Raw genomic sequence first — 14,126 nt, 5'->3', positions numbered from 1 at the left:
AATGCTTCACTATTGGCACCAAGCACTCAGGCCTATATACTTATTTTGGTGTGTGCCACATGTGCACTTTGTTTGTTGGGAACATTGGAGTAGGATGATTCATCTTCATCTGCTTGGTAGTCCAGTGCCTGTGCTTTTGGAAGGGCTATATTTGTGCATGGTTACAAGTATAGACCTACCAAGATACAGTATATTGCCGATGTAATGAGTGGTTTATGCATAGCAGCTTGTCAGTGGTAACCTGGTCCGTAGTTATTGACAGTTTTTTTCTTCATCATCATTTGCAATTTCTCTGCCTGCTTACATCGTATGTTGGAATTTCAGTTGATCAGTTTAGCTTGAGAGAGGGTTCATCTCTCTTTGTTGAGGATTCTGCGTAGAGAACATAGCACAATGTAGGCCATGTAGCTGAAGCTTCTAAATCTTGGACCTGTTGACTTTTTTACACAAAAGGTAAGTTTTAGGAGTGGGATACCTGATCATAAGTCATAAGTAGAGGGCACAAAATAAATGAATATATAAACATAATGTGCAACTTTACACTTTATGTCCAATTCCCTGAAATCACTGAAACATACTGTCATTGCCAAGTGTCATATTTAGAAATGTATTATAGACCCTGCCCTTGGTTCTAGGAGGTATTTTCCATTACCTGTAACATCCTTCTTCCTGTGTCATATAAAGGAAAAATGTGGCCTCTCTTTTTTCTGTTTGTGTTACTGTGATGTACACAGGAGAGGTCCACGGCCAACAGGGGGATGACATGCATGTTTCCAGGCTGTTAACAACGTTGAGGATTTTAAGACTATTAGGCTGCAAGCTCTCAAGCCATGATGGACATACTGGTATTGTATTCATCCCATTGATGTATTGTCTATGGTTGTTTTTGTTGTTATACTTTAGCCTTTTTTTAAGTGGTGATGAATTCACCATACGAGTTTCCATGGCAAGTTGTGAAAGTGTCTGTGGCTGGATGCTTATGGGTGCAGGGCAATTGAGGCAGTTTGTTTTTGAGGACCACCTCCACCCCAGTCAATCACCAGGCCAGTCCCTCTACTTTTGGGACAGAAACCACAACTGCTGAATAGTGCATATGATTATTTAAGATCCAGTTGATGAAGTCTAGTAATATCAGCATGATTATCACAGTGGCAAACACAGCCACTAACTGGCTATAATCAGTTCCGAAGCCTGCAGTGGAAGTTCAGTCTTTTGCCTGTTTGTTGCTTGTTTTGTTTGTTTTTTGTTAGTGGGGCCATTGAGACCATGGACCTATCTGTTTATGTGAAAGGTACTGTTTGTCTCCCAGCAGTTGTGGTGAATGTTATTCAGACTTGAAGACTAATCAGGAGTGCGCAACTGAAAACGTATTGATGTGTCTTCAGTGAAGGACTGGTCAGGCAGGGATAGACGTGCATGCTCGAATATGGGTTTTCAGATGTGAAGAGTAACTAGGAGAAACTAGGAGAAACAACCAATGCACTCCAAATTCTAATTGTGCGTACCATTTGCCTGAATGGTATCCTACAGAAAATTGCAGTGTGGTTGCAGATTGGAGCACTGAGGCTCATGGTTATGGTGTGGAAACCCTCTGTTATCCCAGTCAAGATAAAGCTTTGTGAAAGGGCTAGATAATAGGAATGTTGTGAAACTGTAGTTGTATTCTAAGTTCTGTCATCTGAAATGAGACACAGCTAATTTTTATGCCTGTTATTCCTGTTCCCTGTGTTTTGCAGAATGGGGCCCAAAGCCTTTTTGTTTTTTTTTTGTTTTGTTTTTTTGGCATGAATTAAACCATCTGGTTTGGTTCTCATGTGATCTTTGGTTGGTTCTCATGTGATCCTTTGGCTCTCGTGTGATCTTTAGTCGGTATTGTTCAAATGGCTAAATATACCCCAAAAAGCCGAAGGTACTGGCTCACTTATCTTTATTGATGATACAACTGCTGGTGGTAATGGCAAAATGAATTCTGAAGTGTGTAGACTGCTCAAGTTCAAGTGAATGCCTCAAAACTAAGTGGTTAATTCTACAGCAAGGCAATGATCCCAAACATAGGAGTTTCTCAAAGCTAAAATGGTCAATTCTTCAGTCAATCACCCGATCTGAACCCAATTGAACATGCCTTTTATATGCTGAAGAAAACTTAAGGGGACTAACCCCAAAAACCAGCAGAAGCTGAAGATGGCTGCAGTACAGGCCTGGCAGAGCATCATCAGACAAGACACCCCATAACAGATGATGTCCATGACTCGCAGACTTCAAGCAGTCATTGCATGCAAAGGGTATGCAACAAAATATTTAACATTAATACTTTCTACATTACATAACATATTCCATAAATATATAACAATTCCCTTTATTAAAATCTGACAATGTGCACTTTCACCACATGTGATTTTTTAATTACAAATCTAAAATTGTGGAGTACAGAGGCAAATAAACAGATGATGAATCGTTATGGAGGGTGCTGTAAATTAACAATAGTAGGATGTCTTCTGTCTTTAACCAGGATTAGAATAAGCATTTTATGGTATAGGAAGTTAGCTTACAGCTTGCAGTCGGCTGTTGCAGTTTGTTACCTCAAATGATAATTTTAGTGCTTGTAACTTTCTTGCAATTGCAGGATAATTATATTGAATAATACATAGGGCCAGATTAACGTACATGAAGCTCGCTGTGCAAAATGAGGCCTGACGAGAGTGTGTTGGTGTGGTCACAGTTTGCCTGAAATTAACGTCTTATTTACCAAGGCTACAGCTGATTACGCAAACAGCGAATGGGACTGCCTACAAACCGCATTTTGCGAAGGGGACAGATCTTAAACAGCGCAGTTAAAATACGTGTTTAGTGCTTTGAATATCTTCACTGCGTGTGGCGATATCCATGTATCGGCTGCCATGTAAAAGCATATCCAGCGCAGGTTATTTTTTTGTACATCTTCCAGCCGTGGCGGCTAGTGTAGTTTGAATTAAATGCGAGATGTAACATTGCAACTTGACTATTGCCGGGAGAGAATTGGCAGGTTCCAGTACATCTTTTATTTCTCCCAGAAGTGTAATTACTTGTATGGCTTTATTTATTTCACAGAAGTCGCAGGTGATTTTCTCTTCAGTCTACTCATATTTCTTTACTAGTGGCAAGATTTCTTTAACTTCAGTTACTACTGTGACTATGAGATATTGATTAATTTAATAAATTATTTTGTAAATATTTTCTGTAACAAACAGATTATCATTAATTAATTAATTAATTATCCTAACCCGCTTATCCTGAACAGGGTCGCAGGGGGGCTGGAGCCTATCCCAGCATACATTGGGCGAAAGGCAGGAATACGCCCTGTACAGGTCGCCAGTCCATCGCAGGGCACACACACCATTCACGCACACTCATAGCTATGGGCAATTTACACTCTTAAATCAGCCTAACCTGCATGTCTTTGGACTGTGGGAGGAAACCGGAGTACCGGAGAAAACCCACGCAAACACGGGGAGAACATGCAAACTCCACACAGAGAGGCCACACGGAATCAACCACACTTATAATATCTCAGCCCTTAATTTGCGCGATCCACCCTGACTCGCCTAGATCACAGGCATACTGCGGTTTCAGCCCCGTGTGCCCGTTTGATACATACAACGCATGTTTCCTGGGCAGAATGTGTCATATGTGCATCTGAAAATTGCCACTAAAGGCTTAGTACATGTGGCCCATAGCCTAAATGTTGTTCATTTAAATGAAAATGTAACAAATATTGATATGCGAACAGAATCACTCACTGGTCCTCATGACTTCACAGAGAGACTCTCTTCGTGTAGTCCATCTTGAGACAAACTGCTGATAAAACCTGGTGGCTCTTCTGTTCTTCTCTTTCTTCTCCCAAGCTTTCCCCCAGCTTCTCACTCGAAAGGAAAGGGGCTAACCTTCATAATGTAATGTAATGTAATATAATGGCTAACTTTCCTTTGAGCCTCAGCTATGGCCTCACCACCACACCAATAACTAAATTCAATTTAGACTATTTTCACATTACAGTCCTATCACTCCAACTGTATATGTAGCCCCTGTGGATTTATCTCCTTGTCACGTTTGTTTGTTGCCCCTCTCCCTCTCTCTCTGTCTCTCCCTCTCTCTTAGTTTTTCAACTTAAATTTCAATTGGCTTTATTGGCATGACAAATAAATATCTGTGTTGCCAAAGCATGTAAAAATACAAATAGATTAAAAAACAAAATAATAATGATAATGGACAAGTTGCACAAAAAAGAGCATATAAATACATGTACATACATATTAGATTCATATAATATAATGTAAATCAGTAATAATAATTGAAATATCAACTGCCATGGTGGCAGAGATTATGATATGTATGTAAGTACAACAGGAAGCTGTCTGGGATGGGGCCACTTTCTCAATAAATGAAATGACTCACTGCCTCACACTTGTTACTCAAAAGGGAGGAATATTCCCACTGGAAATGTATATTTTCAGTTAATCACTGTTGGGCATATTTGGGAAGGCTCTATTCTTTATTAAAAGACAAGAATAGATTAGAATAATATAAGATTAGCCCATTTATTTGCATAGCAGATGCCATCAGTCCGGTTGAATTACAGTACTGTACAATTTTACACAGCACCATTTATTTGCTTAACAGATTCTGGCATCCATGGATTGTTGTTTGCCTTGCTGAAGGATATAAGCACTGAGTGCAGATCTGAACCCAGACCGCTGTGGCCTAGGGCCTCAGTCCCTCGCCACTACCACATATTGATGCCCCTCTTCCTTATATGGGGATGCCTGGTTACAAGATTTTAAATGCTTGAGTGTATGTGACTGTGGGTATATGTTCGAAACTGCACTGCTGTACACGCGCACATGCACAGACATGCGCACAAACTAATTTGGCTCAGTCCTTCTAACCCTGTCCATCAACACAGAAGCCTTTGCTGTAATGTCTACCTGTATTGCATGTGCAGTTGCCTTAAAAGTAATGGGAATTGACGTACTGTGCCCTCACAATGAAGTACCATGTGTGCTCATGTGAAGTTGCTAAATTAGGTGAGGAGAGGACAGGGCACAGGAAGTCAAACAGCTGATGCATAGGCCTGTGTCTTTGCATATTAGTAATCACCATTCTGAAAAGGGAAGACCAGACTGGGGGTTGGGCCGACTTGCACATACCTCATGTCAGTTACAACATCTGCATGGTTTCAACACTTCCCCTTTGACAGGTCTGTGCATCTCTCTTGGGGTTTCTAATCTCTTTGACTCATTTTTTCGCTTTTGACCCATTGGTGGATGGAAGGATTTGGGGGAAAATATAAAAAGAAAAAAAGACCAATATTTTGGTCATCTGTAATCATCCCATTTCTATTTGGATGGTGAGTTTAGTTTTTTCTTCCTTTTTTAAACATCTTGCGCATAATGGAAAAGGCAAGCTTGTAGATTCACATAGGAGAGGACAAACTGTGAAGTACTCTGAAATAGTTGTTCACTAATCCATTTTAATTTGTCTTATTTTGAAGATGAGAGCATATATATATGTATGTGTGTGTGTGTGAGTATCGCCTCATTTGATATGCAACTCTAATCATAGATATTGCACATTCTTTAGCTATGCGTTTTGGCAGTCCTGTGTATGTATTCTATACTTGCAGTACTTTGAAGTGACTTAAAATAAATCCTTGATTTATGCTTACTTTGCAAGACAAGAGACAAGGTTATTGATAATATTTAGGCTTTTCTTTTTTTCTTGAACACCCCCTGGCATGAATTTAGAATTCCTCATGCAATTGCTGTTCTTCTGCTTCTTTTTTAAATTAAAATGTAGTTTTGCTGGGACTTTCATTCAGACTGCAAATGTTTAGGGCTTTATTGTGGCTGAGAGTCCCTGGTTACTAGTGGAAAACTTCACATTTTAAAAATGCATGACTAATTCCAGCCCACCAGAGCTCCGTGTTTGGGGCAGAAAGGGGGTAGAGAATTCCCTGGGTGGTGGGAAAACATGGGGCTTCTTGCCGCCACTCTGTCCCCTGCCCTCCAGCCCTTCCCATATAAAAATATCCCACATGACAGGAAAATTATCTACAGCAAGAAAAGTACTTTTTAGTGCGGGTTATACTGTAGCCATACATTTGTTGACCAGGACACATTAACTTTATCTTATTTTAAAAGCAGCCACAACTTCTCTCTTTCTCTTTCGAGAAATCTGCTGCTTGTCTGAATTGAAGGAAAAGTTGAGATGACGCTGTGTAGAGCTGAGTTTGTAGCATAGACTAACTGGAAAAATATGATGTGTTTCTTGCCAGAGTTTAGTCCACATCACAAACAGCACGTCAGTCAAAGAACACCTTCTTCATGTCTGTTAATGAGAATTATTTGTAGCTCAGGTTTGTGAAACATATGTCTCTCTCTGCTGTGTGAATGCACAGCAGCCACTATTATCAATGTTTGATTCTCTTATTTCTGTTTCATTGTCTGTTGTATTTGACCACCTTTCCCTGGGGTATTTCTTGACCAGCTTTTCACGAGGTCTGTGAATAATTTCCTGTTGACTTTAGGTTTACTCCAGGAAAAAAAAGGTTTGTTCATTCTGATCATTCTGTTGCAGTACTGTAACAATACAATTTTTGATTCAGTGTTGTTTTCTCCATACTGTGTTGGCTTCTTCTTGTTGTCTTCCTTGAATCCACTTTATGTGTATTTACTTTAACCAGTCACATGATATACACTGTTTTCATCCTTTAAAAAAAACAAGTCCATCTCAATGTAGTGTATATTTGTCATAACTCAACAACTAATAAGATTGGTTTAAAACCAAATGACCAAATGATAATAATCTGTTGCAATTTTGACACTGACAAATTTGAGACATGCATTTGTATTTATCTTTGAATTGGAAATCCCAGTTATATTTCCACCAACCCATTGCTGCAACATATTTTGTTAGTTTGGGAGAGTAGTGATAAGCATGCAGGTCCTCTAAAGTGCTTGTAGCCCGCTATTGCTTCATTTCACCCTGCTGGACCATCAGCGAGCCATATGTTCTTCTGCCAGGCCTGTACTCTAACCATCTTCGGCTTGCACTTTTCCTGGGGCCAGTTGCCTTAAGTTTTCTCTTCAGCATATGAAACGTTTTCGCCAGTCAAGGCACTGAAAACTTGTTGCTTTAGCAGTATGTTTGGGATTAATGGGCCTCATTGTAGAACCACTTTTGCAAACAGGCGCATTCACCAAACTTGGCGCATTCACCAATTTTCTCTTCCTTAGAATTCATTTATACGTGGTCCTGACCTGTCGTACAGTACGAGTCATGTGAACAAAAGCCTTGCAGTGCGTGTCAGTGCAACTCGTCTGGCACACCAAAATCAGATAAATCTTTCAAACTAGGCATTGCAGGTCAAATATGAATCAAGATTTAGAAACTGCATTGCCTATTTCTTGCCTCAAATGTTTTCAGAAACATATTTCAGGGGATTGTTTAGGAGATAAAAAACAAAGTTTATCCACGGTTCGCCATATTATTATGCTCTGCCAAAAGGAAGGAACCGCAGTCAACCCAATCAGATATCAGTCATCCCTTGTTCTTGTTGATCACGTTGGCCATCTATCCGACGGATATGAACATTAACTGAAGCTCCTGACCCATATCTGCATGATGTTATGCATTTGACTGTTGCCACATAATTGGCTGATTTGATAATTGCATGAATATGTAGGTGTGCAGGTGTCCCTAATAAAGTGCCTAGCGACTGGCCAAGTAATGCCCTACAGCACATAGTGATGGCTCTGAAATGTCTTGCCAATGATCTTTGATTCGAAACAAGCTGTAACTTGCCATTAGCATTCCTGTTTGGGTGAAGCTCAGTGTTCTTCACCCGCACTTCTGTCGTACTGTGTAATTTACTGGATTATAGCAACATGTGGCGATACCAAGGACGGAAAAGCTTGACCAAATCTCTTAACGGGATTGAAAGGGTAGTAATAAGATTACCGCAGATCATCTTGGTACCTACAATAGGAAGGTGCCTTTAAACCAAGGCACCTTAACGATCTCACTGCTCACAACAATCAAGAGCTTTAACAGGCTTTAGCAGGTTTTGTCTTGTTGTTACTGTGTGTGATTTTAATCAGTTATGGGCTTTTTAAAAGCAGGGCCCCTTTCCAAAGGTCATATATTCATTAAATCTGCGGCAGTTTATTGTAATACGTTTTCCCCTGAACACAGAGTGTCTTAAAAGATGGGGTTTTTCTAGGTACTGTTTGCTGTGTGTATGAGATGGCTTTGAGTGCAACTGCTTCTAAGATTGACCCAGAAGGCTTCTTGGCAGTGTCACAAAGTGGGGAAGTGTTGCGACACAGAGGCATTGCCTCACACTGAGAGAAGGAGGAAGAAGGAAACTGCTTAGAGAGCCCTGCCTGGGTGTGCTCCTCACAGTGCGGGGTGCCGTGTACATGCCAGCCGCATGCCAGTCCACCGTCTCCCCCCCCCAACCCTGGTCCTGCAGAGCTGCAGGGTCATCTGCTTTTGTTTTTACCATTCAACTACTCTGTTTAACTAATTAAACGAGTTGATTTCCAGTTACCTGGTTTCTTCCATTTCACACGTCCCTAATTTTAGCTCCTATTAAGTGGTAAGATGAAGCTCAACAGATTGACAAATTGTGAGGTGGAATAATAGTGTCCTGCATCCTGACCGGGACTCTCTTTACATGATCTGAAAGAGGAAATGTGTATTTAGTCAGATGGAACATTCTGTTGCATTTGCAGGGATCCCAGAATGATTATCTTATGCAATGTGCAGACTCTCCCGCACAGCCCTCCTGAGCTTCCAGTGAAAACGGAAATTGACCCTGTCTGATACATACTGAGTTTTGTAGGTTTAATTCAAAGTTGTGCTTCCATCAGCACATTACAGTTCCTTTAATGGCATCTAATTATGTTTTTGTCCTTTTTTTCGTACAATGATTGGTGTGTTTTTCCATATTATTTCTTTTATCCCCCAGTTTGGTCTGCCCAGCAGTTATCATAAACCCGTGCCATTAGTACAACATCCTCTGTCGCTTTGGGCTGGCACATACTTATGTGCTAGCACACTGGTATCCTCCAGGATGCATGCAGCTCGACAGCGTTTCTTTTCCATCAGCAGTCTGCAAGCTGAGCTGCACAGTCACAATGCAGCTGGCACAGGGAGATCACAGATGCCCAATCAAGCAGAGTGTTTACGATTGTGTGATTTGGCAGAGAACACCCTACTGGCTGAAACCCTTGCTTCCTGAGTGACACTTTGACCAATTATGCATCACCCCAAGGGAAGCCTGAACACATTCACTGCTCAGAATTCACTCTGGACTGTGAGGGGCGTTACAGGGAGAAACCACCGTATCTGCCATATCGTATCACTGAATTCTATTTCACCCCTTATTTTCACTTTTAATAGTTTGTCTTTCTGATTAGCATAATGCTTAAATTTTAATACAATCATTAATCGAAATGTGTGCATTTCACTGGAAATTATGTGTGAATTGGCAAGCATAAATAATAGTTATGGGGCTGTGGGTTGGATTATCCTGTTTAGGTACTATTCTAGTGTATGGATGGGCCCCACCATCAAGTATCTAATCATGAATTGGCAAAAGAAGCTTCACTGATGGGCACAGACATGTATACACTCAGTGAGCACTTTATTAGGTATTTATTTATTATTAGACTTATTAGACTATTTATTACCACTGTACTGTGTGGCTATTTGCATTGCTGTCATCTTCTTGACATCATCTTTGACCAGTCTGGCCCTTCTCCTCTGACCTCTCTCATTAACGACACATTTTTTCTCACAGAACTGCTGCTCACTGGATGTTCTTTGCTTTTCGCACCATTCTCTGCACACTCTAGAGACATTCCACAGTCAAAGTCACTTAGATCACATTTCTTCCTCATTCTGACATTTGGTCTGAAAAACAGCTGAACCTCTTGACCATGGTTGGCATGGTTGTATGCATTTAGTTGCTGCCACATTATTGGCTGATTAAATATATTCATTAACAAGCTGGTGCACAATATTAATCTTTTCCCCAGTATCAGGAAAATAAATGTTAAGTTGCACAAATAATAGCATTCAGATAATGTTGATGAGTTAAAATAGTTGTCAATATAACTAGCTTTGGTTACTAACAAAGTTAGGATAAGTGTACCAAACATGAAGTGTTTCTATGTCCCTTAAACATCTTCCTGTGAACACACATTTGGCTGACTGCTCAGGATGAAATTATTGTCATGGACACAGAAGCATAATCGTATTATGTTATCCCTGCTAAAAATAAAAGATAAATTAATTTAAGCAACAACAAAAAAACAGTGATGTATGTCTGGAGAGCATAGAACAGAGAAACATTTTTGAACACAGTTTATGGAAAACAAACAGGGTGCTTCTTCACTTGAAGCACTGTTTGCTTTGACAGTGTCTGCAAGTGTGTGGGCCAGAGACTGATAGCTTGTTTGTTTCAGAAGCCCTGTAACACTCTCCACAGTACAGAGATTAATGCCGCTTGCCTTGAAGTTAAACAGGATCCGTTGCCCACTTGTGTATGGAGTGACCCTGTGTTAAAAAATAGACGTTTGGAAAAAAGCAAGGAAAGGGGGAGGAGAGAAGCCTGCCAATTTGTAGCAACCTAAAAATATCCCTGCCGTTGTTGGAGAAACATTATTTGACTCTGCGAAAGGTCATGCTTTTTAAAGCCTGAAAAACAGGATTTATTTAGAAAATTATCTGATTAAAGAGGCTCTCCGTATTAAGATACTTACCAACAGCTGTTTAGTGCAAACTCGGGTGACTAGGAATCTGTCTGAACTTCTGAACTGGTGGGGGGGGTGGGGGGCTGACAGAGAAAGATTTCTTCGATTCACAGCTGTACAATAATTCTGTACCAGCGCTGAGGGGCATGATGCGTGGATGTATTTAGAGTACTCCGACAATGTATTCTTGATTGAATAATCTTTTTTTTCACAATTAACCTTGCAAAAGTGATGAAAAATAAGTTGCCTTCAGATATGTGTTCACATAGTGTTGCATACATACACAGCAAGCAGTGAAAGCCTTTATTTATTTATTTTGTAAGTACATGCTGACCCTGTTTCTCACATTATATCACAATGTAACAGCCAAGTAAAATAAATGTTTATCTTGTCATTTCAACTTACACATATACACAGGGCCACATTAAGGGGTTTGGAGGCCCTGGGCTGACACATCGGTGTGGCCCCAAGAGAGCAACACACTACCGATTCTGCGCAAGAGATTTACAAAGTTACATTGAGATTCACAATTGCAATTGATTCAATCATTAGCCTCCTTCAAAGCCAAACTGCATCTATTGGATGCTGCCTTATAGCCTATTGTACCACATATCACAGACCTACTGTTTCAGTCAGCACACAATTATTATTCATTCACGTCACTGTATTAGAAAATGTATCAATATATTAATATTAATATCATGTAGAAGTCAGCGCTTCTCTCAAACCACTGGACTTACCATGTGAGAACTTTTTCTTTGTTTTCACCCTTGCAAATTCCTCAATAATGTCCATAAAGTCCAGCAGCCTGTTGCACCAGTATAAGTTCAAACGTAGGCTAGTTTGAATGTTAATTCAGAGTTATGACGCAACTTAAAGGTTGCACCCTTCTATGAAAATTCAATGCTTTCTGCACAGGTCATGGGAGAGTAGGAGTAAAGTTGATACTGTACGTATTTCCCATGCAGTTGTTTACCACTGCCTCTTGGCTTCCTGACTCAAAAAAAGCGAATAGAAAATGATGCACAACAGATGGAGACGGTTGGCTTTTTCAGAGTAAAGTGACACTCATGGGGTGTAAGATTACACAGTGCAGTCAGACAACTGGCCCTTCAAAGAGCCCCTCTTTATACCTACCCTAGCAAGTTCATTTACATCCCTGTGTAAACCACTGAGTGTAAATACATACGCAAAAACTGTGCTCCCATTCTCTATGACCAGAGCCCTTCTTTGCTTACCCCTGAGGGTTGCCTTTAAACATTTTAACTCCAATAGACCTAGCTAGGTGTATTCAGAGAAATACATACACAGGTACGTTCATATCAGCCCTTTACAGACACATACAGAATTGTATTGGACAAATGTTATGTGATCGCATAGAATAAAACAGAGATACATCACATGAATGTTTTTTCATGCCGCCAAAGCTGTCTTGGAGAAAAACCGTAAAACTACAGGGCGGCTTGTAGCGTAGTGATTAAGGTAAATGACTGAGACACGCAAGGTCGGTGGTCCTAATCCCGGTGTAGTCGCAATGAGATCCGCACAGCCGTTGAGCCCTTGAGCTAGGCCCTTAACCCTGCATTGCTCTTGGGGAGAATTGTCTCCTGCTTAGTCTAATCAACTGTACATCGCTCTGGACAAGAGCGTCTGCCAAATGCCAATAATGTAATATAATGGTCCATGCATTTATTGGTACAATTTTGTCGTGAATGATACTGCATTTCAAGTTTTTTCAAGTTTTGATTGCTTCCAAGTGCAGGATTAGAGACATTAAATTAACTTCTGTAGAATCCACTTCAGGACGGATATCCATGCATGCCACTCTTCTGCTATAGATGTGATTTTCAATAGAAACCCCCTACCTTCATACATTTTGGACGTTTTGCCTTTATAGTGCAATTTTTGGTTCATTTATGAGGCATCTGCTGTTATCTAACAGTATTTATGGATTGTTATGCGATGTAATTGGACATATTTCCATGCAAATATGCAATCACTTTAAAATTGAATGAATGGGAAATGGTTTAGGATTTGGCTATTCTTTGCAAATGCCCAAACTATGCGATCCATGATGCTATTAAGTGGATAACCTCCATTGTTTTTGCCTATGTGCAGATTGAACTGAGAAATAAAATTAATTTTAATCCTTCGGTATAAGCCATAATGACCAAATTGTAGCATGTGCAATGTGTGTTCAATAAATATTTAAATTGCTTCCATTACATTTTCTAAATGTAGCTAAATATAGAGAGACAATGCAGAGAGTTGTCAGTGGTAGTAAAGCTGGACCAGAAATTGCTGTCATGCAAAGTCTGCACCTAACCCTATTTGGAGCCAGGAAAAACCCTATTTGGAGCCACCGAATTCATTGTCACTGACTATCAGATTCAGTTGCAGGACCATATACTGTATGTGAACACCACCTTATGGGCTGAACCTCTTGCAAGCAGTGTAGCAATAGGAAATGCCCTTCTGACAGGAAACCATCTGCACAAACCTTGAATGTTTTCTCTCTGCAGTCATAGGCCATGCGTATTTACCATAGGTACCCACACATTTCGCCTTTTCTGATCACTTCAGTGCATAGGTAAAGTATAGGAGAATGAAACAACATTAAATGGCTGAAATTAAGGTTTGTCTGACAACCAAATATATGTATGCTAGAAGCAGCAAAGGGCTATAGAACTGATAAGCATGGTGACATAATGAATTTGTTTACCTTACTGAAAAGTGTACTGTTCAAAATATCAGAGGCATAAAATTATTCACTCACACACTCATACCCACGGGCAATTTAGACTCTCCAATCAGCCTAACCTGCATGTCTTTGGACTGTGGGAGGAAATCAGAGTACCCGGAGGAAACCCACACGAACACAGAGAGAACATGCAAACTCCGCATGTGTTCCTTCATTTAGCAGAGAAAGGGCTCTTAAAATAACGAAAGATGGCACCGCATAAGTGACCAACACTGTCATTTATTCCTCTTATTGTCACATATCATCCATCCTTCACATGAATCAGTGTACGTGCAGTCTAGGCGAGGAGGAGACCAAGTGCTGCTGTGCAAACTGTGCGGCCGACACCACGAGACAGACTGAGGGCACAGGACAGCCGGTAAACTGAGAAGACTTGCTGAACTGTGACCTAATTACAGCATCGGGCTGCTTGCCACCGCTCAGCCATCAAAGCAGATGTGGCTGCACTTTCAGAAATGATTGGTGCGTTCATGCCAGTGCTTCTGGGTTTCATTTTCATAGAGAAACTTTAGGCGTCCTATACTGTAAGTTGATGACGTTTTTGAATCAGTGTGTAATCTCTGGTTGCT

The 14,126-nt window shown here is 40.5% G+C and overlaps 1 protein-coding gene across 7 annotated transcripts in view; it reads left to right on the top strand.

Annotated features, from left to right (window-relative positions):
• The window catches only part of rgs19 (regulator of G protein signaling 19), a 31,890-nt gene that overhangs the window by 4,640 nt on the left and 13,124 nt on the right, over positions 1–14,126 (top strand). The window contains exon 2 of one of the 7 annotated variants that reach the window (XM_061258311.1): positions 735–845. The exons of 3 other annotated variants lie outside the window; for them this stretch is intronic. In XM_061258311.1, the coding sequence (XP_061114295.1) occupies positions 831–845 (15 nt within the window). In that variant the 5' untranslated portion in view covers positions 735–830. Of the gene's footprint in view, positions 1–734; positions 846–5,291; positions 5,384–14,126 lie in introns of those variants that run through there. 3 more of the 7 variants (XM_061258312.1, XM_061258313.1, XM_061258316.1) reach the window with 3 other exon arrangements.

This window comes from Conger conger, chromosome 10, assembly GCF_963514075.1.
Source record: "Conger conger chromosome 10, fConCon1.1, whole genome shotgun sequence".
Lineage (NCBI taxonomy): Eukaryota > Metazoa > Chordata > Actinopteri > Anguilliformes > Congridae > Conger > Conger conger.
This window is presented reverse-complemented; position numbering and strand designations above follow the sequence as displayed.